Below are 22,726 nucleotides of genomic sequence, written 5' to 3' on the forward strand. Positions count from 1 at the left end.
AAGCTTGAGAGCACAGAAACTCACTAGATTAGGATCAACAAATGTGTGCCAAAAACAAAAGATAAGTACACAGGTACACACCCCAAAATGAGTAGATAAGAGGGTGTACATATGCACAGGGGAAAAAACCTTCTAGGTGAGGAAAAAAGTGCCCCAACGGTCCTAAGTGTGTTCACACACATCACTACCATATAATGCTACCTATAATGCTACAATATATAGTAGATTATAGAAGAAGAGTAGTAGTATAGAAGAGAAGAAAGGGACAGTTGTCACGTGGGGTAGATCGAAGCCACCATGTGGTAGCTCTCTCTAACTCTCTCTTTCTAACACACACACACTCTCTCTCTCTCTCTCTCTCTCTCTCTCTCTCTCTCTCATTCTCTCTTACTCTCTCTCTCTCTAACATTCTCTCTAACACACACACACACACTCTCTCTCTCTCTCTAACTCTCTCTCTTTAACTCTCTCAATCTCTCTTACCCTCTCTAACTCTCTCTATTTCTCTAAAACGAGCCAATTCTCTTTGTAACTCTTTCTCACATAATCTCTCCCTCCCTCTCTCTCTCCACAGGCCCATTGCCTAGATGGGGGGGTTACTCGTCAACAGTAGCGATGACCCCCCCTAGCCTAAGTCCTACCCACCACAACAACGATGCCCTCTTCAACCCGAATCTAGCATTAGGAAAAAAGGGAGCTCATTTTGGGGCCTTTTACGGTTTGGAAAAATAAGCTCTCAACCAATCAACAGAGGGCCAACGTAACGTTGGAAATTCACAAAAATAAGAGAAAATAGATAAAAGAAACAATACTTTATGTAGGTACAAGCGTGCTACATTAATGTGGAGATTGGTTTTTTATTCTCACAAGATCTTTGGACATGAAGATAGAATCTAGTCTGACATTTTCTCTGACAAGGGCCTTCCCGCTTCCACCTTCCTTTGAACTTTGAAATGTTGTGCTGCCTTTCCTTCGAAAGGTATACCATTCTACACCACTGCCTCATTGTGCAGCAGCCTCTTCTTTTCCAAAACTGTTCCCTTGATCCTGTTTGACTTAGAGTAAGATGTTTCTTGTCAACTGTCTGTCTGCCCACTTTCTCTTTCTTGAAACTTCACTTTGTTATCTTGTTTACATTACTTTGCTATTGTTACAGATTCACAAGGTCTCCATGGTGAATAAAAACTATGGCCGTTCTTGTGGAAGACGCTCTGTGGATGATAATGCTATAAAGGCAGAATTATACCACACATCCTTACCCCGTCGACCTGCTTCTTCTATTTCTTCGGTAGAGAATTCAAGTACAGTCAAAACGGAAGGAAATCGGGAAAGGTTTAGTGTTTCGAAAGGAGCATGGGTGCTCATGCAACCTAGCAAAAGAAAGAGACCCCAGACAAAAAACATTTTCTTGGCGTCATGGAAGGGAAGAGTACGAGATTTTAAAATCACCAGAGGGAAGATATTGGTGAAAGAAGTTTTGATTCAGCATGTGTACATGCATAAAGAACTTGTCTTGCGAGACTATCCAAATGATCTTCCGCAACACAGGCCTAATTGTATATTTTTCTATTGTGGTTTTGTTCTTTATGAGGTGTATGGATTTTTAAGATGAAGCTTTCTTTCTTTGCTTATTGACATTCTTGTGTTATTTTATTTCAGATTTATACCCTTCATCGTATGAGACATGGTAAAACATCGATTGTATTCTGGGATTTATAGATGTTTTGCATGGATCGATAGGAGAACAACAATACCAAGGTCGATGTGCAACAGAGCTAGCTCAATCGGGTATATTTTTTACTGATCATTTTTATCAGTTGGTTGCTGGACAATGCTAACACACATGGTGTGTTAAGAAACCAAGACCTTCCGGCATGGAATTCAGTGGATTGGCCTCTCCCACATTTTAGTGTTACAGAGGCATATAGGGCCAAGCTTTTCAAAGAAGTATAGAAAGCTCTGAGGCCCAATATTACCACAAGGATAATAAAAATTTCTTTATGCATGCCTCTCACAGTTTTTGTAGACTTGTTTAATACCTTTCCAGTGAAGGTTTAAAAAACAATGTTCACAGTTAAAGCAACAAGTCTGGCATGCATGCCACAATTTTTGGATAAAGGTTGGGATAAGAAGACATGTAGTTCAGTGTTTTGTGAGGTTGTTCAACCTTCTATGCAACTGAAGTACATGGTTGCATCACAAAATTTTATTTTTTCTTTTTATTATAAGCGCAGTCGAATGCTAGGTACAAAACTAGTCCCAATGGATCAAGATTCTTTTGGTGCAGAAAATAAACTTCTTGATATTGATGTTATTGAGAATGGTGATGTGCTAGTCAATATCTCATTAAGACAATGTTGCTCCCTAGCTCAATTGCGCAATGACATTCTGTTTGAGACATTTCAAAGGACTTTTTATTTATCTACAACAATAAGAAGGTACACCATCTGACTTATCCTAGTCTCATTAAGCACTGCTATTAGTTTACTTTACCCTATTGTTTCATATTGCTTTTTTGCAGGTGCTCAAAAGAAGAGAGAGTTCAATAAAATGCAAAGACATTGAAAATTTGAAAATTGAGATAACACAGACTCCATAAACAAAGGTATTATATTCAATAAAGTAAAATTTTGTACAGAAGTGTTTAATTATATATGTAGAACATATTCTTGACAACCATTTTCTATTTATCTACAGGCTGATCCAGAGGCTGCTCTACATGGTCCAAGCTCACCGTATCATCTTTTTTTGGAGAATCTGTTTTCTGCTGCTCCATCCTGTCGTGTACAGTCTCTTGGTGCTGCTCCATTGTCTCCTCTACTGCCCCTGGAGCATCTGTTTGCTGGTGCTCCATCTTCCCCTCAATAACATCAGCAGCAGCAGGTCCTTGTTCTTGTGGCTTCTCCTCATCAGCACTAGGTCCTTGTTCTTGTGGCTTCTCCTCATCAGCACTAGGTCCTTGTTCCTGTGGCACCACATCAGCATAATATGTGTCATCAAGGTGTATGACACCTTCTCGGACTTTAGAGCTCTCACCCAACTCGACAGTAGCTGGTACAATAGGTTTGGGGAGGCATACTTCAAAAACTTCCAAATTGTATCAGCTCTGAAACTATATACATAGTTCGAGCTGAAGCTATCTTCTCTCATCTGCAATGAGATATGATGATTTAGAACACTTTGTACCAATATCAATTATTTTGAAGCTAAATGAAAAGTATTTTTTCTTACAAGCTCTGGCTGTCCTATCTCAAAATAGCTTGAAAGTGTATATTTGGCACTGATCAGCACTCTCCAGCCCGCAGCTACTTGAATCATTTTGTTGTGGTGTCTGTACAGTTGGAAAGATATGTTAGAAACTGTTAATATCTGAACAAAACAAAATTATTCAATGAGTTCAAAGGCATAGCATGAAATAGACATCAGTAGAGGGAACAACTTTCTACCTCTAAATCTAATGGCTCTATTGAATCCAAAAGATTGACATTAGGAGAACAGTGATCCAATGCATCTAGAAGCCTTCTAATAAAACTGCAATACATATAATTCAGTTAGTGTGCATTAAATCAAAATAATGAAGTTTAAAGTTAAAAATAGCACACACACCACTTACAATTTCAGCTCTCTGTGTGTGTTTTTAAGAGAGTTGAATAAAAAGCATTGCTTCTGCTGGATGTCAATAGAAGCAAAGCTCCAGTGGTCACTGCGTAAGGAAAAAAGCATTAAGAAATCAAAGGCTACAAGAGTTCTCAATCTTGAAGAAAAATCCCAAAAGAAGCAGTCACCCACATACTTGTTATGGTATGGAAGTAGCAAAATATCGACAACATCAAAATCGCAGTGTCTAAACCAATTGGAAATATCCATGGGAGTTTCCTTTGGATCTCTTAACTTGAAGGAAATGGCAGGATCAATAATATGTATGCTGTACAGCGTGGTTAAGCCAGCTTCTCATCATGCTGCATTGGACCAAACAATAATTAGGGTAGGGTGTAAAGGAGGTACAAGAAGGATTGTTTTGCAAACAAATGTAAAATAAAAGACACTTACTAGAGCATTGCAAGAATGATAGTATCTGAGCAATACTCATTCTTATGAGCCAATGCTGCAAGCATGGTTTTGTTAAGTCAAAATTATTCACTGAAGTTTCATCCTCAATATGGACAACTATGTTAGGGCCCAGCTCCTGCAACCTTCTCTGTATCTGTAGCTCCATCTGTACAGTCTCCAGATCTATAACAGATTTGGATTCTTTTATTTGCTGCTTCAGTGACTCCTCATAAGCAGCTTTCCCTCTGGTGCTCTTTGAGTGGGTTACTTCAACAACCTTAACCTCATCTACCTTCAACTTTCTTGTAGGTGGAATTAATAATATGTCTCTCATTTTGATGTCCTGCCATTCCACAAGATGGACCAGCTTGTCATACCTCCATCTCACTCTGGACAAAGTGTTGAAGTCTTTGGCCAACAGAGTTACCCTATGAGTATGGGCTGCTACCAGCATTGCATCTTCAAAATATTTCTCCAAGTAATCCTCTGCCATTTCCTATAAGGAAAGAATGGCAGTCCTGTTCCACCTCAAACCAAGGTGCCAACTATCACATATGTCTCTCACTAGTCTCTGAAAAGCTGTCTTGGGGATTGCAAAGCCTATAGCTTTCTGTTGCTTCCTAATCTCCTTTAGCACACCTGCACCATGTTTCAATCTCTTGGCCTTTTGCTGGAGCAAGCTCATTGGCTTCCCCTTCCTGCCATGTGCAACTCTTCCCTTTGGAGGCACACTAAATTCCTTGATACCTGCCCCAGCTCTGCTGCTGCAAGCCCTGGCCCCTTGCCAGCCCTCCTTGCAGTTGACTTGGTTATTGCCATCACTCTGACAAGCTGCATACAAAGCAATGGAAAGAGATTACAGCCATGGAGAACATGGAATGATACAAGAAGGCAATGACAGGGGTGGATGAAGCAACATTTATAAATTTGCAACAAAACGCGATTTCGACAGTTTGAAATTCCTAACAGCTCACTCTCGTATTTTCCTGCAAATACCTGAAGTAACATGCTATTACATTCCTATAGTGATTTCTCTGTCTTTACAACTAAAAACAATATGGATTGAGTTTATGCAAGGAGTGTACAGCCTTGGATAGCTTAGAAAGACACAAAATCACAATGATAGGGGTGGATGAAGCAACAGTTTTATATTTGCAACAAAATGCGATTTGGGCTGTTTGAAATTCCTAAAGCCTTCTCCTCGCGTTTTCCTACAAATTCATGAGGGAGCATACTAGAACATGCCTTCAGTCATTTCACTGTGTTTGCAACTTGGTGCAAGATGGATTGAGTCTATGGAAGGCAAGAAGTGATCAATCTCTCACTCAACCAGCCCAATTTAAAAGTCTTCCTGCTTGTGGTTGCAGTGGAAAAAGCTAAGGAATGCATATAATATTTATCCTAATATCTAAGCTACATCACATCACTCAGTACCTTATCCTAATATACTATTAAACAAGAAGAAAAGGATATAGAGAGTCTTACTGACCTGGAAGCTATCTGTAGGTGTGATGTGCTGGTGATGAGTACCCTGTGCTGGGGATGAACCTTTGCTCTGCTGGTCAGGATGCTGATGGTGCAAAGTAGGGAGGTAGAGAGGCAAGAGAGCTGAGAGGGGAGGGCCTAGACAGGAGAGATTAAATAGGAGGGAATAGATTAGTGCAAAATACAAACAAAGAAGCTAATAAATACCACACGTGTGGAATGGAGTCATTTTTTCACACGTGTGGATGGGACCCAAATCTCTTGGAGTTTGAAACTTGGCACGTGTGAATGGCACTTTTTGCCTTGAAACTTGTGCCAATCATGATTTCATAATCAGATCCATAAACACTCTTCCCTCCTCGTCTTTCATCCTTGCCAGCACCCTCCCATCATCCTTTTCCTTCCCCCTCTGATCCCTTCCTACCCAACACACTCCATCCAGACTGCAACCTGCCTGAAGACTACTACCACTGCCAGATCTCCAGGTTACCTAGGCTGCAGCTCAAGTTTGGAAGAGAGCAGAAGAATCACCAGTGCAACTCCAATAGCATGGAAAAGGAAAAGAAAGGTCAGAGATCTATATTCTTTTCAATGTTTTTTGATATATATTTCTTCCATCCATAGAATTCTTGAATCTTACTGCCCAGGAATCTGGTACATCACCCTAGGATTTGATTGGAGATGGATATCAATAGAACCTAGAAGTTTGCAACAAAATGCAAGGAGAGTGCTTAACATTTTCCAAATGGCCCTATATCGCGTTTTCCTACAAATTCTTATATTAGTTTTGGTTTTCATTTCTTTCTCATTGTTTTGCTCTCTTTGGCCCTGGGGAATTCTTCCTAGTATCATCTACTGTCCAGGACACTGTGAGATGATCCTAGCATTTGATTGGAGATGGATATCAATAGAAATGGAGAATTTGCAACAAAATGCGAGGAGAGTACTTGACATTTTCCAAATGGCCCTACATCGCGTTTTCTTGCAAATTCCTGTGTCCCTTTTGGTTTTCACTTCTTCCTCATTGTTTTGCTTTCTTTGGCCCTGGGGATTTCTTCCTTGATGATGAGAAAAGTTTTTGCTTTGGAACAGTTGATTCTCAGGCCCCTCCTTTCAAGAGGGGTAGCTGGACTTTTCTGCTGCTATACTTAGACCACAGCAATCACCAGGTGAGTCATGTGTGCTCATGAAGAGAGTTGTTTGGTGATATCCTATACATTCCCTGATTGCATATGTCATCATATAGAATTCATGATATATAAATTTTTGTTCAGGCAAAAGCAAGAGATTGGAGCAGAAAGCTGAGTCTTCCCTTTCAAAACAAAAGGAACCAGAAGAGGACAAATCTCCAGATTTGCTTCTATTTGACTTTCTTCACAAGTGCAAGGCTTAGAGGAACTTCCACATATACCACAGTATTTTCAACAGGGAGTTCACTATGAGCTCTGTAGTACTGGAGCATTACAGAGATTTTCTTTCAGACCATTGGGATACCTTCAAACAACTGACAGAGGCAGGAAGAATTGTGGAAGGTGAAAAGGTTTTTGTGCATATAAATCATATTGTCTCCATTGACAGGCTGAGGTACCATGTGAATAGAAGATTTGACAGCCTGCCTGAGGAATATAAATTCAGCTGTAACTTGCACACCAGAAAGTGTAGAGTGCTTGAGGAAACCATGGCATTCCTTATGTACATTGTCTTCCATCAGCACTCTCTAGAAGAGCAAGGGCAGGAGGCTGAAGAAGAAGACACATCTGTAGCAGCAGAGGAAAAAGAGGATGTTCCTGTGCCAACAGAAATGGCAAAGTAGGAAGAAGATATCAACCTCCAGGATGAGGGGCTGCAAGAAGAAGACACATCTGTAGCAGCAGAGGAAAAAGAGGATGTTCCTGTGCCAACAGAAATGGCAAAGTAGGAAGAAGATATCAACCTCCAGGATGAGGGGCTGCAAGTGGCTACTCTTGACCTTGTTCAACTGAGGATTGAAACTCTTAGGGCAGCACAACCAGTTGAATATTTTGATGTTCAGAGCAGCAACTATGCAGTGCCCATGCTTCCAGGTGTCTTGATTAGTGGTAAAGATTATGTTTTCCTCCATGATATAGAGTGTATGTTCAATTTGAGGGAGGACTATGCCATTTCCCTTATTGCCCAGGCTTCAAGGCTTGACACAAGGAGGTTGGCATAAAGGATGACCATTCACTACTGGCTTTGGAAACGACTTTTGATCCTGCAGAGGCCCTTACTATTTGTTTCAAAGAGGCTGAAAAGTTCCAAGAGCCAGATGAAGCTTCCTTCCAGCTCACACAGGAAGCTATGAATCTCTCAGCACTATACAAGGGAAAGCTTAAAGAAGAGGCTGGACTGGAGGGGAGAGGAATAAATCTTTGGAAAGATGAACTTCTTGTTGCTGATGAAAATGAGAAGGTATGATCTTGTTACTTCAAATCAAATACTTTATCTTGTGTTTAAATGTTTTGTAGTTGTGTGTTATTATCTCACTCCAATCTTTTGATATGTGGCAGCTACAAATTGAGGATGACACATTCCTCCAGAGAACAAGTGGAAGTAGGCCGGCTGGGTTTGGCAAAATGTCAAGCCTAGCTCATTATATTCATGATCTAGGCAGTGCTAAGATCTTGATTTACCATAGGCAGTTGAGCAACAATGGAGAAGCCATTGTTTACTTCTTTAAATGTTTATCTAGGGTTTTAGGTGGACATGATCTTTCATGGCAAAAGGAAAAGATCATTTTAATAGAGAGGTTGTCTGCCATAGATATATTTGGGGATTATGTGAATAAGCAGGCCTCTAGGACCTCTTACTTTTTGTCTTACACTTCTTATGCATTAGCATGTGGTGTTAAGGAGCCCAAATGTTTGGAGGGCTATGGAAAACACAAGCTCATAAGGTTTCGAGAGCCACCCATGATTGCATCAGGCGACACAATCCAAGAAGAAGAACACGTGGAGATAGCTGAAGACAAGGATACCCCTCCCAGACAAGCAACAGAGGCAAGCATTGATAATTAGACAGTCGACATCAAGCCAACAAGGAAGAAAAAGAGTCCAATCAAGATCAAAAATAGAGTTCCGATTGGCAGGTCCTGGGAGTAATAGGATTTAGTCATCAAATATAGCACAAACATTATGTTGAAGTTGAACTGATTTGTACAAAGTCTTTGATCCTCATCAGTTCCTTGTCCGTACGGACGATCAGTACCCTTTTGCATTTGTCCCATCACCGTACGACACTTCAGTACTCTTCCCACACTCGATGGCTTCTAAAAGCGTTTGACACTCAGTACCTTATTGGTAAGGATCAATAGTGTGTCTAGCATAATTAAGTAGTATTGATTGAATTTTTTGTGTGTAGCTCATGGATGTATTGATGCTTGTTAATATAGATCACATGTTTCACAAAAGAAATACTTTTGATGGAGTCTCAAAACATATAGGCATAACACCAAGAGTCACTTGTTCCACAAAATAAAAATCTATTGATTGAGTTTAAAAACATGTGGACATAACACCAATAAGTTACAAACTGCTATTCATGTTTACTTGTCCATTTATGGTTTCTAAATATCTTCGAATCCCTCCATTGTCTATGTCTCTCTGCTGCCATTGAATTGTCCAAAGTTTGTCTTCGTCTTTGCTTTTGGGCTAGAATAAAAGCAAGCTTGACTTTGGAACTAGCAACTTTTCTTTTAGCATGCAGCCTCTGTAGAATGCCTCAGTAAAACCATTGGAAGACTTCCTTCAGACTATTTGCCTTTTGACTCCCTCCGTAGTGTGTGTGTCTAAAAAATGCATTACGTGCCATGTAGTGAGACTTCTCCATGCCTTGGGTAGACCAAATTGCTAGGCATCCATACTTTTTGACAAAATAGGGAAGGTGGTTGTAGATGATATGCTGTTTTCACAGAGACATAAGAATGCATAGTAAGTTATAAAAAAAAAAAGAGGATCACACTTAAGTAAAAGAAGAAGACAGAACTTTACCATGTAGTGAGTTATATTGCAGGCTGTCCACGCGTCTTTCATTGACTTCCCAAAATGTTTAATCGCCTCTTCAAAGTTCTTGTAATCACTCTTTGTCCATGTTACATTGTCACAGGACATGAAGAGTTGATCAAGAGACCTCCACACCTCTGCCTTCACATTTCGTGCTTCCCCATCTGCCTCATGATCTTTCACGGCATTATGGACTTGCTTCCACAATCCATAATTAATCCTTGAAACTGTTCTACCTTGCCTTACTTGCTTACTACTGTTTTTAGGTCGAGACAAGAATCTTCTTGCCTTAACACCACCAATAGAGGGCTTGATTGGTACCTCCTTGCCATTGGTAGACTTTTTAAAATCCTTTGTGATATGAACATCACCTCCATGCAGACCTATATCGAATAACACTTTTTCCAATGCTTGAAGAGCATCCTTTCTATTTTTTTCGGGACGGAGTTTCCAAGCAAATCCAATATATAAAAATACCAATTTCTCAATAATTCGACATAGAGCATGCAATGTGCATATGTGAACATTGCATAGTGGAATGTCAAGAATGGCCTTGAAGTCAGGGTCAACTTTATCTCTATTAGGTGCTCTCTTCCACCATTTGGAATCCATTACTTGAGCTGATTCTTTGCAGTAAAGACAAGGAGACTTTGAGTTGCCTCCTTTACTAACGTTATACATGCACTTAAGTGTTTTAAGATCCCCCTCCATGTGCCACTCTACTTGAAAATCACCTTTTCCTGCAACATGGAGATTCTCTCCTTGCACTTGTCTTTTAATTATTCTTGGTATTTTCGTGTGGTGAAACACCCAATCTAGTGTTTCATGGTCTTCTGTCTTCACCTGTGATTATAGAAAACAAAAGTCTTACTATAAAAGATTTGAAAACAATGACTAAAATCAAGTACGAAACAAAAAATGATCATACCTGGAACGAGCCTAACGACCATATGTGTTTCTTCGACTGCACACTAAAATACTTCGAACTCGCTTCAGTCAATGATGTATCAAGTGCTCCATTCATCAATGTAATAGTAATCCTTTCCATTTTCTTTTCCTTTACAACCTCACACTCATCCAGTTTGATAACAAATTTCAAAATGCCTTTGCACTCCTCAAATGTTATTCCATAAAACTCGACCATTCTTCTTTGAAGTTGTTGTAGATCTACAAATATATTGTTCCAAGGGTCATACACAGTGGTTCCTTTATCACCATAAAATATTTCTTCAATATGGATATATTGCCCAATAAACTCATCTATACTTTCATTCAAATGACCTCTTATCCTCCACACGGTTGCTGGATTTGGCAGTAAAACTCATTTAATCCTTTGATCTCTCAAAGTTGAGGATATCGCATGGAAAATCGAACTATATCCCTTCCTGCTAACTCCACTAATATCAAGAGCCTCCTGGATTGTAGTGCCATCAACTTGATTATTGGATATAAAGTCCTCTACAACATTGCGTTTGATTGTTTTGTATTTTTTTTCTTTAATCAAACCTTTTGCTACACCACAAGAAAGCAATCCTTTCATTTGTTTAACAGGAAGAAGGTTGGGATCCATATTTTCTTTTGCAGGCTCCAATAGTTTCCTATAGTAACAACACAATATGCCTATATTATTCAACACCTCCATTCTTGTTTTGCGTTAATGGACAAAATAGATATAGTCATTTGAGAGTCTTTTTGAGTATAAAAAATGAAAAATTTCAAACTAGCCTTGCTTCCTAAATTCTTCGCTTGCATCCACCAGTCCCAGCCTTCAAATTTGCAATGTTTTTAATCTTCCTGCTTCGTTGTCTATCTCCAAGCACGGTTCTCTTCCTTCTTGCTCTTGTCAACTCTTTTTTACTCTTTGAATGCTCCTCAATTTGCTGCTCCAATTTTGCACGAATGGCTATCTCTTGCATCCTGGCCCCCTTTTCTTGTAGGTACATCGTTTTATATGTTTCTGCAAATGTAGACTACGCTGAAATATAACCAAGAAGTCCATTTTGTCCATCGCCCGCAAACCTCAGTAGTGTGGTTGGATTGACAAATGGAGGTGTAGAGTTTTTTACTAGACATTTTGGATATATGCTTCCATCGCACCATAAGTCAATATGTTGAAGCCCTTCTCTTCTCATATTTTCCCGTTGTTGAGCATTCAGCACTGTATCCTTTCGTCTTTTTTATGTTGGAGCATATTGTTCTTCTAGGTCGATGTGAAGATGGTGTAATCGCTTCTTCTGAGATTGTGACTCACTAGTATCGGCCATTTTTTGTGCTTCTGAGGTTGCAAAGTTTGCTTGTCAATCTCATAGTCTTTTTGTAATATGAATCGTGGAAGTGTGGCGGTATCCATGCAATCATTAAGTTCAGTGATGGATTCTTTATGAGAGACCTACACACGTCGTCAAAAGAGATGCGCAATCTTCGGGAAACAAAAAAAAAAACTAAGGAGATATTTAATGCAAAATCGTGTTAGTTAGACAAAAGATTTTCTTATTCCTTTCTGAACTGACAGTTCGGTAGTCCTTACTGACAGTTTTGAGCCACGTTTCCGTATTTTACTATTTTTGAGGTCTTTTAGGAGAGAAATAAATCAAAAAATAGTGAATTTCTTATAGGGCCCCAAAATGAGCTCCCTTTTTCCCTAATGTACGCCCAGCAGCACAACAACAATGGCGCCCAGCAACACAACAACAACGATGCCCAGCAGCACAACAACAATGGCGCCCAGCAACACAACAACAACGATGCCTCTTCTTCAGCGGCACGCCCCCTTCTTCAACTCTCCTAGCCTGATAGCTCAAACTCTTGCACTCGCAACCTAGCACTCATCTGCTAGAAGTGGCACGCCCCCCTCTTCAACGCTCCCAACCTGATAGCTCAAACTCTTGCACCCGCAAACTAGCACCCATCTGCTAGAAGCGATGCCCCCCCACCCCCCGGCTTCTTCATAGCAAGTCCTACCCACAACAACGGCACCCTCTTCAACCCGAATCTAGTATGCCCAGCAACACAACAACGACGCCCAACAGCACAACAATAACGATGCCTCTTCTTTAGCGGCATGCCCCCTTCTTCAACGCTCCCAGCCTGATAGCTCAAACTCTTGCACCCACAACAACCTAGCACCCATCTGCTACTAGAAGTGGCACTATAACAGTGCCCGCTTGGTTGGTATTCACTTGTAGCCACCAGAAGGTAACCCCTTTCTTTTGGATTAGGGTTTTGCTCAAGTTGATTCCCACAGCACCTTTTTTTTCATAGCACACGAGCATCTCGATAGTGCCAAAAAAAAGCTTTGCGACAGTGACACTTGCCTTGGATTCAAGGCCCTCTACCCTTCAAAGTGATTGGGAGAGATACCTTCTCATGAAAATTAACAAGCTACAAGGCAAAAATGTAGTGCTAAGAGAGAACTTAAACAAAGTAGAGTTTCACCTTGCCATACTTGAAGCTAAGCCGGATGGAGTGCAAGCAACGACAATTGTCAAGGAAGAAATCAAAGGTGTGCAAGAGGAATTCAAAGCATCCAAAGAGACAATGCACGAAGAAATAAAGCTGGATGTCATTTTAACCATCAAATAAAATGAGTTATGAGAGAACCTTAGCGATCAAATTTGAGTGGGCGGTTCACCAGATGCATGGGATAAACAAGAAGTACCAGAAGCAGGAGATGAAGAGAAGTACATCATAGACTCAAACTTAATACAATGAAGACTAGCCAAAGTTCTACCAATCAACATAGGATCGCCATGGAGTATTGTAGTAGCAAAAGGAAAAATGGCAACTCTTAAATTCTTGAATAAGAAGGAAAAGGTAGTGGTTTCTTCGTTAATCAAGAGAACTCAAAGGTAGTACATTGTGGATTGCTGCAAACTGAAGGATAGGAAATCTGAACTTGATAAAGTTTGAAAATCCCGTGAGTATGGTAAGTGGGCAGTCTATCGGGAAGGACAAGCGGTGGATCGAAGATTTTCGAAGTCCTAAACCATCTTAGGACCATCTTCATTTATTTGTTTTTACGCTTTCATTGCTATTATGCTTTTTACCCGAAGTGGATTGTATCAGTATGATGTAAGAACTCTTGTCCCATATGCCTCCAAGGCATTCCATGGACGTTTAATATGACTTTCTTTCTTTTCTCTCTTCAACACTCACTCTCTCTCTCTAACTCTCTCGCTCTCTCTAACTCTCTATATTTCTTTCGAACTAGCCAACTCTCTCTCTCTCTCTCTCTCTCTCTTACTCTCTCTAACTCTTATGTATTTCTCTCTCAAACTGTCCAACTCTCTTTCTAACTCTTTGTAGCACACTCTCTCTTGAACTCTCTCTCTCTCTCTTTCTCCCTCTAACACTCACTCTCTCTCTAACTTACTCTCTTTATCTTTCTCTCACTCTCTCTAACTTACTCTCTTAACCTCTCCCCCTCTCTCTCTCTCTCTCTCTCTCTCTCTCTCTCTCTCTATGTCTTACTCTCTGTAACTATCCATTTCTCTCGAACTGGCTGATTCACTCTCTCTCTCTAACACTCTCTCTCTCTCTCTCTCTCTCTCTCTCTCTCTTACTCTAAGTCTCTCAAACTCGCAACTCTCTCTCTCTCTCTCTCTCTCTCTCTCTCTCTCACATTCACTCTCTTTACCTATCTTTAATTATCTCTCTAACTCTCTTTCTTACTCTTTCTAATCCCTTTTCTCTCTAACTCTCTCTCTCTAACTCTCTCTCTCTCTCTCTCTCTCTCTCTCTCTCTCTCTAACACTTTCTCTAACTTTCATTCTCTTTTTTGACTCTCTCTAACTCTCTCTCTCTCTCTAACTTTCTCCATCTCTTTTACTCTCCCTTTGAACTGGCAAACTCGCACTCGCTCTCGCTCTCTCTCTCTCTCTCTCTCTCTCACATACACACACACACACACAATCTCGGTATTATACATAGATCCTTGTTTTAGTTTCTCTCAACATGGTCATAATCAATACTGTGTAGTTTCCTCTGTTTCTTCAAAATTTGATAACCGTTTTTCATTTTGGTTCATTGTTTTTTTTCCATGATGAGACAGTAGGCGGCAACAATTGGTTTTAATACCCATGGAAAATATTCCTTGCAGCGCACAAAAATAGATTCAACCCGATAATAATGGATCGATGGATCGGAAATTTAATTTAGTTGATTTTTTAAGGGACTTTTTGCACCTTTTTTGGTTAAACGCCACAAAAAAACCACTAAAATGGGTTATTTTTATACATTTTCTTTTAAAAATCCTTTTTTTAACGGGCGGGACAGACCGGGAAAAATCACCTACATACTTTTTTCTAAAATGGGAAAGAAACGACGTTTACCATTTATTAATTTTATAAGCAACTGCGCAGTCTCTTCTTTAGATGCGTTTTCTAATTAGCATTTGTTTACTTTTTTAATATTCTGGGCACATGATAATTGATTATATCGTTGGGCTATTCCCACGCGGTCGGTGGTCATTTGCAATGGGTTCAAATAATGGCCACTTGCCCACTGTTGATTACACACATGCAAGTAGTGTTGCCATTTAGCTAGCACCTTTCTTCTTCAAACATTTGACGTAAAACCATGAACAGTGCAAGTTTTTTAGAATCTCTGTGCAAATTTTGACATCTAAAAACTATTTTTTTCAAGTTTTCGAGTATTTATGTGCAAATTTTGACATCTAATAACTATTTTTCAAAAGTTTTTTATGCCACAATGCCCAAAATCAGGCATGACGCCCATAAAAAATCAAGCTTGCCTAGAAGGAGCTAGAAATGAGATCCATAACCATCCCTTTAGATAGGTGTTCATTTTTTTCTCCAACAAAAGGTCTAGAAAATTGCAACTTCAAATTTTAGGATTGTTTTTACAAGATTTGTAGATTTTTGTGCCAAATTCAAACTGAAATGCTCATAACTTTGCATGCTTTAAAATTTTGCAAATGATAATTTCAAGGCAAAACACCAAATTTCTAAAGCATGCAATGAACACGCACATGCACACATGCATGCATAAACACACATGCACATGCACGCACGCACGCACACACACACACATACATACATACATACATACCTATATATATATATATATATATATATATATATATATATGCAGAGAGAGAGAGAGAGAGAGAGAGAGAGAGTCAATATTATGCTATCAAAATATTTTGTAGATTTCCACTCCACTATAGACATGTTCATAAGCTATATATAAAGGTATTCATGTCATCATCAATGAAGTAGTTGTGACAATTTATATGTCTCAAGTATAAGTATGCAAATTCTATAACCTAGAATTTAGAATAAGTCATACTTGTAGGGATGATAGCACATGCCAAACAACTCTCACATCTAGGCATAAAGAATATTTCAAAAAGATGCACACAAGGTTCCAAGTAAGAGTTCCAAACGTGTGTGTGTAAACCACTTGATAAATGAGAGGTTGAACTTGTGTGGAAAACATGATTCCATTTGATATTGTGAGCTCAATGCTACTTTAAGGCCCTTTAGATATCCGACCATGGGCAACAAAAGTCTCATGGTTAGACACTCATGGTTGGACAAATGAGAAAGCCCAAGCATGCAAGATGGCAACTTCATCTTTCACAAATGAAAAGTCAAGAAAAAGTGAGCAAGCATGGGTAATGTCCTAGGAGGGTTTCACCAAAGAAAGAGGTGGAGCCTAGAGGAGGTGCAACTATAAGAGGTTTTCCCTCTGGAAAAAGAGGTGGAGCCTAGAGGAGGTGCAACTATAAGAGGTTTTCCCTCTAGAAAAAGAGGTGGAGCCTAGAGGGGCTGATTCGCATATAACATGCATTTCAATAGTTGTTATCAACAAGAGTATTATGTCCCTTTGTTTGGACATAATGAGGCCAAAAATTTACCTAGTGTGAATTTTATTATTGGGCTATATAATTGGGTTATGGCTTATTATGGAGAGAGTTTCTATGTGGGACTCAAACCTTGGGAGAGGGGCCTCCCAAGGTTTGAATTATATAATTGGGTTATGGCTTATTATGGAGAGAGTTTCTATGTGGGACTCAAACCTTGGGAGAGGGGCCTCCCAAGGGCTTAGGTATTGGTATGTTAGCTCTATGGATAATCACATCAGTGATAGTTGTGAGGATGGGAAATCTATATATCACATGCATTGAAGGGGTATTCTAAAAAACCTATAATTTTATAAATTTGGATTAAAACTACTCCTTGTGGTGTTAAATTCATGTGATACACATGCATTTCTAAGGGTATGGGTTATGACACCTTGAGGATATTACGATTGTGTGGTCTCTAGCTTAAGGCTAGCTTAAGGGTAGCTTTTTGGAGCCTAAATCCTTGTTACGTAGTGACCATAGATACACATACTTTCTTCACAGTTATACTTATGTGTATGTGGATATTAATGGGCAAGCAGTGAGGTAAGTGCATTTCTTGCTTTGGGAAATCGAAGCTTAATTCATGTGTATCGCTTTCACCATTTATAATATGAAATTGTTGGTTATTCACAACATAAAAAATTCTTGTGTGAGATTCACATTGATGCCTTGCGTCAAATAACTATAAGAGATGTTAAGTTTAAGAGAGTACTTTTAGCTTGAGATGTTTAATTTTTTAGAGTACTTTTAGCTTGAAAAGCAAAGAAAGATAAGTGTTTGGTCCTCTTTCAAAAAAGAAATCAAGGTTCAGAGAAACCTTGAAATAAAGAGAGTGAAAAGGGATTAAAACCAAGTTGGATTTTCATTTACTTTATATAAGGTTGGTTATTTGGTTTTACACCTTGGAAATAAAGATAGAGATTTGCTTTTATGGGAGTTCATTTCTAGCCATACATTTTGTGGGAGTTCTAGGCATACATTTTCTTGTTGTTGTAGGAATATTCATTCAACTTTTCCTTGGGAATGCCAATGGAGTTACATTACATGGAAGTTTTAGTGTTTGTGTATGTAATGTTATTTGTGAACTCTTCACTTCATAATATGAGCTACCACTTTTCAAAGTTTGAAAATCAAAGATGTTGAAGCTGTAGAGTCTCGGTGTCCTACACATTAGAGAACTTGTGGCCCCAATTTACAAGGCCACATGTGGCCCCTAGGACTATGAGAAGCCTCGAAATGATGGAGGATTCCACTTACAACAAATCTCAAGTGATAGAAGCCAAGACATGCCACTGTTACATCATGCACAATGACAATGGCCTAGTTGCCGTGTGCATGACTTTTTGACCACTAGTTTTTCAAGGTCAAAAGTAGGAGCGTGTATTTCTTCCCAAAGGCATAAGAAATAGAAAATAAACTTTATTGGACCCTGCAAGGGAATAGCCAACAGCTCAAGTACTCCCTTTGGAAATAAGTTCTCAATAATTTATCTTTTCAACCCTACTTTACAAGACCTTGCAAGGAAATAGCCAACAACTCAAGTATTCCCTTTGCAAATTTGATTTATCTTTCCAACCCTACTTAAATCCTTGATTTAACCTTACACAAAGGCTATCATTATGTGGACTATCTTTAGTGGAAGTCTTTTACAAAACTGTATCTCTTTAGTGAAAGGCTTTTACAAAACCTTAAAGGTTGAGATTAATGAAACTAGAAACTTTTTTTTGGCTTTACAATTTTCTTTTCAAAGCCATATTTAAGTTTTTAAAATTTTTCAAACCGAATAAAAAACTTTTCTTCTTCTAAAGAAGCCTCTCTATGCTCGTTCTCCATGCATGAAATGTGTGTTATTACAAAACCCTAACTAGAAAACGAAATTCCACTTACAAGAAACCTTGAATTTTCCATCAACTCAAGGACCAATGTCAAAACCCAGCTAAGCCTTTCAAGCTTTTAATTGATTTTCAAAATATTATTTAATTTAATTGTTTAATTTATTTGAGATAATTTTTATCATTAAATAATGTTCAACATATTTAAAAATATAAAATTTTCTCACTTGAAAGGGGGTTGGAAAATATATTTGCTTTCGTCACATGGTAGAGGAGTTTTTTTGCAATATTAGTGATTTGCTTAAAGGCTTTCTTGTGTTGTTGCATTTAAATGACCATGGCAAACTATACTTTAGATTTTTATAACTTTTTGAATTAATCTCATGGAATGAATTTAATACTTTATACGCATGAGTTTATTTGTAGAATTTCCTTGGATCTGTGTATTTGTATTTACTCGAAGGTGTTTTATCATGCATTTGTGATTGCATGTGATGCTTGGATTGATTATTTTGAGTTAAAATTAAATGGAAAATAATGTAAAATCAATATTGATTCAAGATTATTTTAAATTAATAGAACATGGAGGTGTTTTCCTCGAGTTTCGATGATGACCATGTTGTTTGTAGATGATGACCTGCATGTTGTTTGTAGATGACGACCATGTTGTTTGTAGAGTACTTGCTGTGGGACTAGAGACTAAGAGATGGGTTCTTTAGTAGAATCTGGGATATGATCAAGCTGGGTGCTATCCTAACTTACTTATTCTCCTCATGTATATGGTTTGGAGCCTACCTAACTTACTTATTCTCCTCATGGTTTGCATGGTGTGTTGGTGACCCATGGATTGCTTGAGAGTTATGCTTATGTGTAGGTGGACTTATGTGTTGGTGGATCTTGGACAGACACTCAAGTAAGTGACAAGTCTGATTCTTGCTTTGGGGTGTTTCAAAGAGTGTGTTCATAATTTGTACTCAATGTAGCCCAAGTTGCGTGTGCCATGCGTGTAGTGCATGGAGACAGTGTGTTATTGACAAAGTAGTGTATGGGTGTGACGGTCTATAGAGAGAGGCGTCCTTTCCTAAAAATGCCGCACACATTGCTCTGAGAGAATCCAAAGCAATTGAATACGAAAAATTCAGACATTGTTGTTGAACAATTAGGTTGAGGGAATCCAAAAGTAATTGCATACGAAAATTCAGACACTTAGGTTGAGGGAATCCAAAATAAACTATGACAAACATTGTTGGAGAGCTTCCAAAACAATAACAAATACAAATACAACGGCCGTTCACGATAATGAACAATCCTTTGTTTCTAATTATTTGCTTATGCATATCCTTTGTTGCAAATTATCTGCTCATGCATATGCGTATAGAATCTATGTATTAGCTTGAGCTTGCATTAGGGTATTATGCTATATCCAATGGAACTTGTGCTCTGGCGTTCAGGTTGCAGGCTTGCGGATGTCCAATGGGACTTGTCGCTTTGGCTTTGCGGTGACGGTGACGGTGACGGTGACGGCGACGGCGACGGCGACGGTGACGGTGACGGTGACGGCGGCGGCGGCGGCGGCGGCGCAAGTTTGAGAGGATGAAGGCAACAAGGGGGATCAAGGCAAGGTTGAGGACCCAACCAGCATGCTCAGCTGGTGGTGGTGGTGGTGGGCGCCGATTCAACATCTGAGAAACTGCTGATTTGCTCGAAATCTTTGGCCGTGTCCAAGAAATGAAGAAGCAGGGTGAGGAGGGCCGAGCACATGAACATGGGGATGGGGCCGAGGAGCCACAAGAACATGGGGATTGAGAAGTAAAAACACCTCAATCCGACGGCCCAGAATTGACCACCCCTTATGATGGCCCTGTTCACATACGCCACGTGCATTTCCTTCTGAGGTACGTTGATGAGGAAGCTCACATGGCTGTAGTATCTCACTGACTGCACATTGCACAGAAAGGCTATCAAGAAGCATCCCAACACAAACACAAGTTTGAGGGAGTTGCTCACAGGTCTCTCTTCTGATCCCAGACTTAAGCTTATCTGCTGCGCGTTGCTGCCCACTAACATAGCAATGACAGAGCAAAGCATGAGCGCCGCAGTTGCCAGCAGCGTGGCGGCCATTATGTTGTTGCGCAGTGTCTGCACTGCCAACACCCCGTTCTTCGTGCCTTCCTGTGAAATCCGTCCAAAATGCACCAAAAAAAAAAAACAAAGCTCAGTTAGAATTCGCACTGCGCATGCACAGAATTACCGACTGTATTCCTCTCTCTCTCTCTCTCACACACACACACACACACACTGCATACTTTGTGTTACCCCTCCTCATAACCTGCCTTCTCAGCCTTCGCCACAACCCTCATCACCAAATAATCTATAGCATAATTTGATACCGCGCTCTAATTTCTCAACAAATCAACCCCCTTCAACCATAATCTCAGTCTTCACCACCATATAAACATGCTTAATTCAGCCGGCTTGACCAATTTTTACAGTAAAGCCCCACTTCAAATTACGAATATTAAACCTCATCTATTACTAATTCTGGCCTTCATCACAATCCATTCAAGCTGGCCAATCCGCAGTAAAGCCCCGCTTGAAATTACAAATAAACTCGTCTTGGCCTTCCTCACCACAACCCAATCATCTGACATTATTATTAGCCCTAATTACAGCATAATAGCGAAAACCAAAGCATTGAAACGTGCAAATTAAAAAAAAATGAGAGAGAGAGTGAAGAAAGGAGGCTTGCAGGGAGACTAAGTACCGCCATCATGGTGCGGACCCAGGCTTGTCTGATAATCTGGTTGACGCCAATCACAGTGGTGGTGGGGAACTTGCAAACACGGTACAGAAGCTGCGCATGGTATATCAATAGCATGAGCAGCCCTGCAGGGACAAGGGCCATGTCTAGATAAGCATGGTTCCATGCATTCTCCATCCTTGTACAAATGCCTAAGCCGATACACAAGAAAGGAAATAACTGGAAAAATGCGTGAAAGGTTCATACTCATACACAAAATGGCAAAAGGTTCGCACTTGTATAATTTTATTTCTCTGTGACAACCTCGTGCGTTTTTATATGTATGTATGCGTATATGTACATGTATATACACAAGTGAATGTATATACATGTATATACACACATTTATATACATGTATATACACAAGTGAATGTATATATATACACACATTTATATACATGTGCACATTAGCAATTAGGTTGTAGTGGCCACTTTACAATGTAGAATTTGTTTGTAAGGTATTAAAAATTTCAATCTCAAAGAACAGTTGTAAGTCTCAAATCACACAAGCTCTGATCAACAAGCCGTAAAAAGAAAAAACGATATGTTTTACATGCCATGCAATCAAAATAGTGATAATTCATGGGTTTGAGGTCCCTAGAGATATCACGATGTTAGAACAAATTTGCCATTGTGACTCTCAAACTTTATCTCCAATCGAGCAACAAGCCATAAAAGCAAAAAAAAACATACATATATTTTGTGCTCTATCCAACCATGCAATAAAAATAAAGTTTTCAAAACCTTAAGACTATGAGAGAGAGAGAGAGAGAGAGAGAGAGAGAGAGAGAGAGAGAGAGAGAGATTTTGTTCATGATTATGGTAGCCAATGATAGTTCCATTGTTGATTCTACATGATAGGTATAAAGTTTTCAAAACCTTAAGACTATGAGAGAGAGAGAGAGAGAGAGAGAGAGAGAGAGAGAGAGAGAGATTTTGTTCATGATTATGGTAGCCAATGATAGTTCCATTGTTGATTCTACATGATAGGTATAAAAGAGGATAGTGATTTTCTTTCTATCCAACCATGCAATAAAAATAGAGTTTTAAAAACTTTAAGACTATGAGAGAGAGAGAGAGAGAGAGAGAGAGAGAGAGAGAGAGAGGGGGGGAGAGTTTTTTTTGTTCGTGATTATGGTAACCAATGACAATTGCATTGTTGACTATACACGATTAGGTATTAAAGATGATAGTGATATTGATGAATTTTTTAGTCTGCATAAATTTTCTCTCTAAATATATTTAAGTAAGACTTCTCTTGTACACTAACTAGCAATAGAGTTCTCTTGAAATAAAGACAGTGAAAAGGGTTTAAAATCTTTGGATTTTTATTTGCTTTTTATAAGGTTGGTAATATGGTTTTACACCTTACATTTTCTTCTTGTGTTGGGAAAATTCATTCAACTTTTCCTTGGGAATGCCAGTGGAATTACGTTGGATTAAATGCTACTTGGAAGTTTTAGTGCTTGTGTATGTAATGTTATTTGTGAACTCTTCACTTTATAATATGAGCTACCACTTATCAAAGTTTGAAAATTAAAGATGTTGAAGCTCTAGAGTCAAGGTGTCCTACATGTTACAGAACTTTGGCTCCAATTTGCAAGGCCACACATTCTATAAGGATTCCATCTATAAGAAAACTCAAGTGATAGAAGCCAAGACACGCCA

General features: G+C 39.2%; 1 protein-coding gene across 1 annotated transcript; it reads right to left on the minus strand.

The window, feature by feature from the left end:
• Positions 1-19,486: 19,486 nt before the first annotated feature.
• Positions 19,487-21,236, minus strand: LOC147625304 (uncharacterized). The gene is made up of 2 exons (XM_086818979.1): positions 21,022-21,236; positions 19,487-20,429 (listed from the first exon to the last, which is right to left on the minus strand). Exons 1-2 carry the CDS (start codon positions 21,193-21,195, stop codon positions 19,902-19,904), a joined length of 702 nt encoding a protein of 233 aa, XP_086675105.1. The 5' UTR covers positions 21,196-21,236; the 3' UTR covers positions 19,487-19,901.
• Between the last annotated feature and the right edge of the window lie 1,490 nt (positions 21,237-22,726).

The sequence above is a fragment of the Cibotium barometz genome, chromosome 24 (genome assembly GCF_041138505.1).
Source record: "Cibotium barometz isolate CiBa-2024 chromosome 24, ASM4113850v1, whole genome shotgun sequence".
Lineage (NCBI taxonomy): Eukaryota > Viridiplantae > Streptophyta > Polypodiopsida > Cyatheales > Cibotiaceae > Cibotium > Cibotium barometz.

Excerpts from the sequence above, each read along its gene's own strand:
- LOC147625304 (XM_086818979.1), bottom strand. The coding sequence starts at position 21,195 with ATGGAGAATGCATGGAACCATGCTTATCTAGACATGGCCCTTGTCCCT. Across the intron at positions 20,430-21,021 it reads GGGTCCGCACCATGATGGCG|GAAGGCACGAAGAACGGGGT; the intron begins GTACTTAGTCTC and ends CGGATTTCACAG.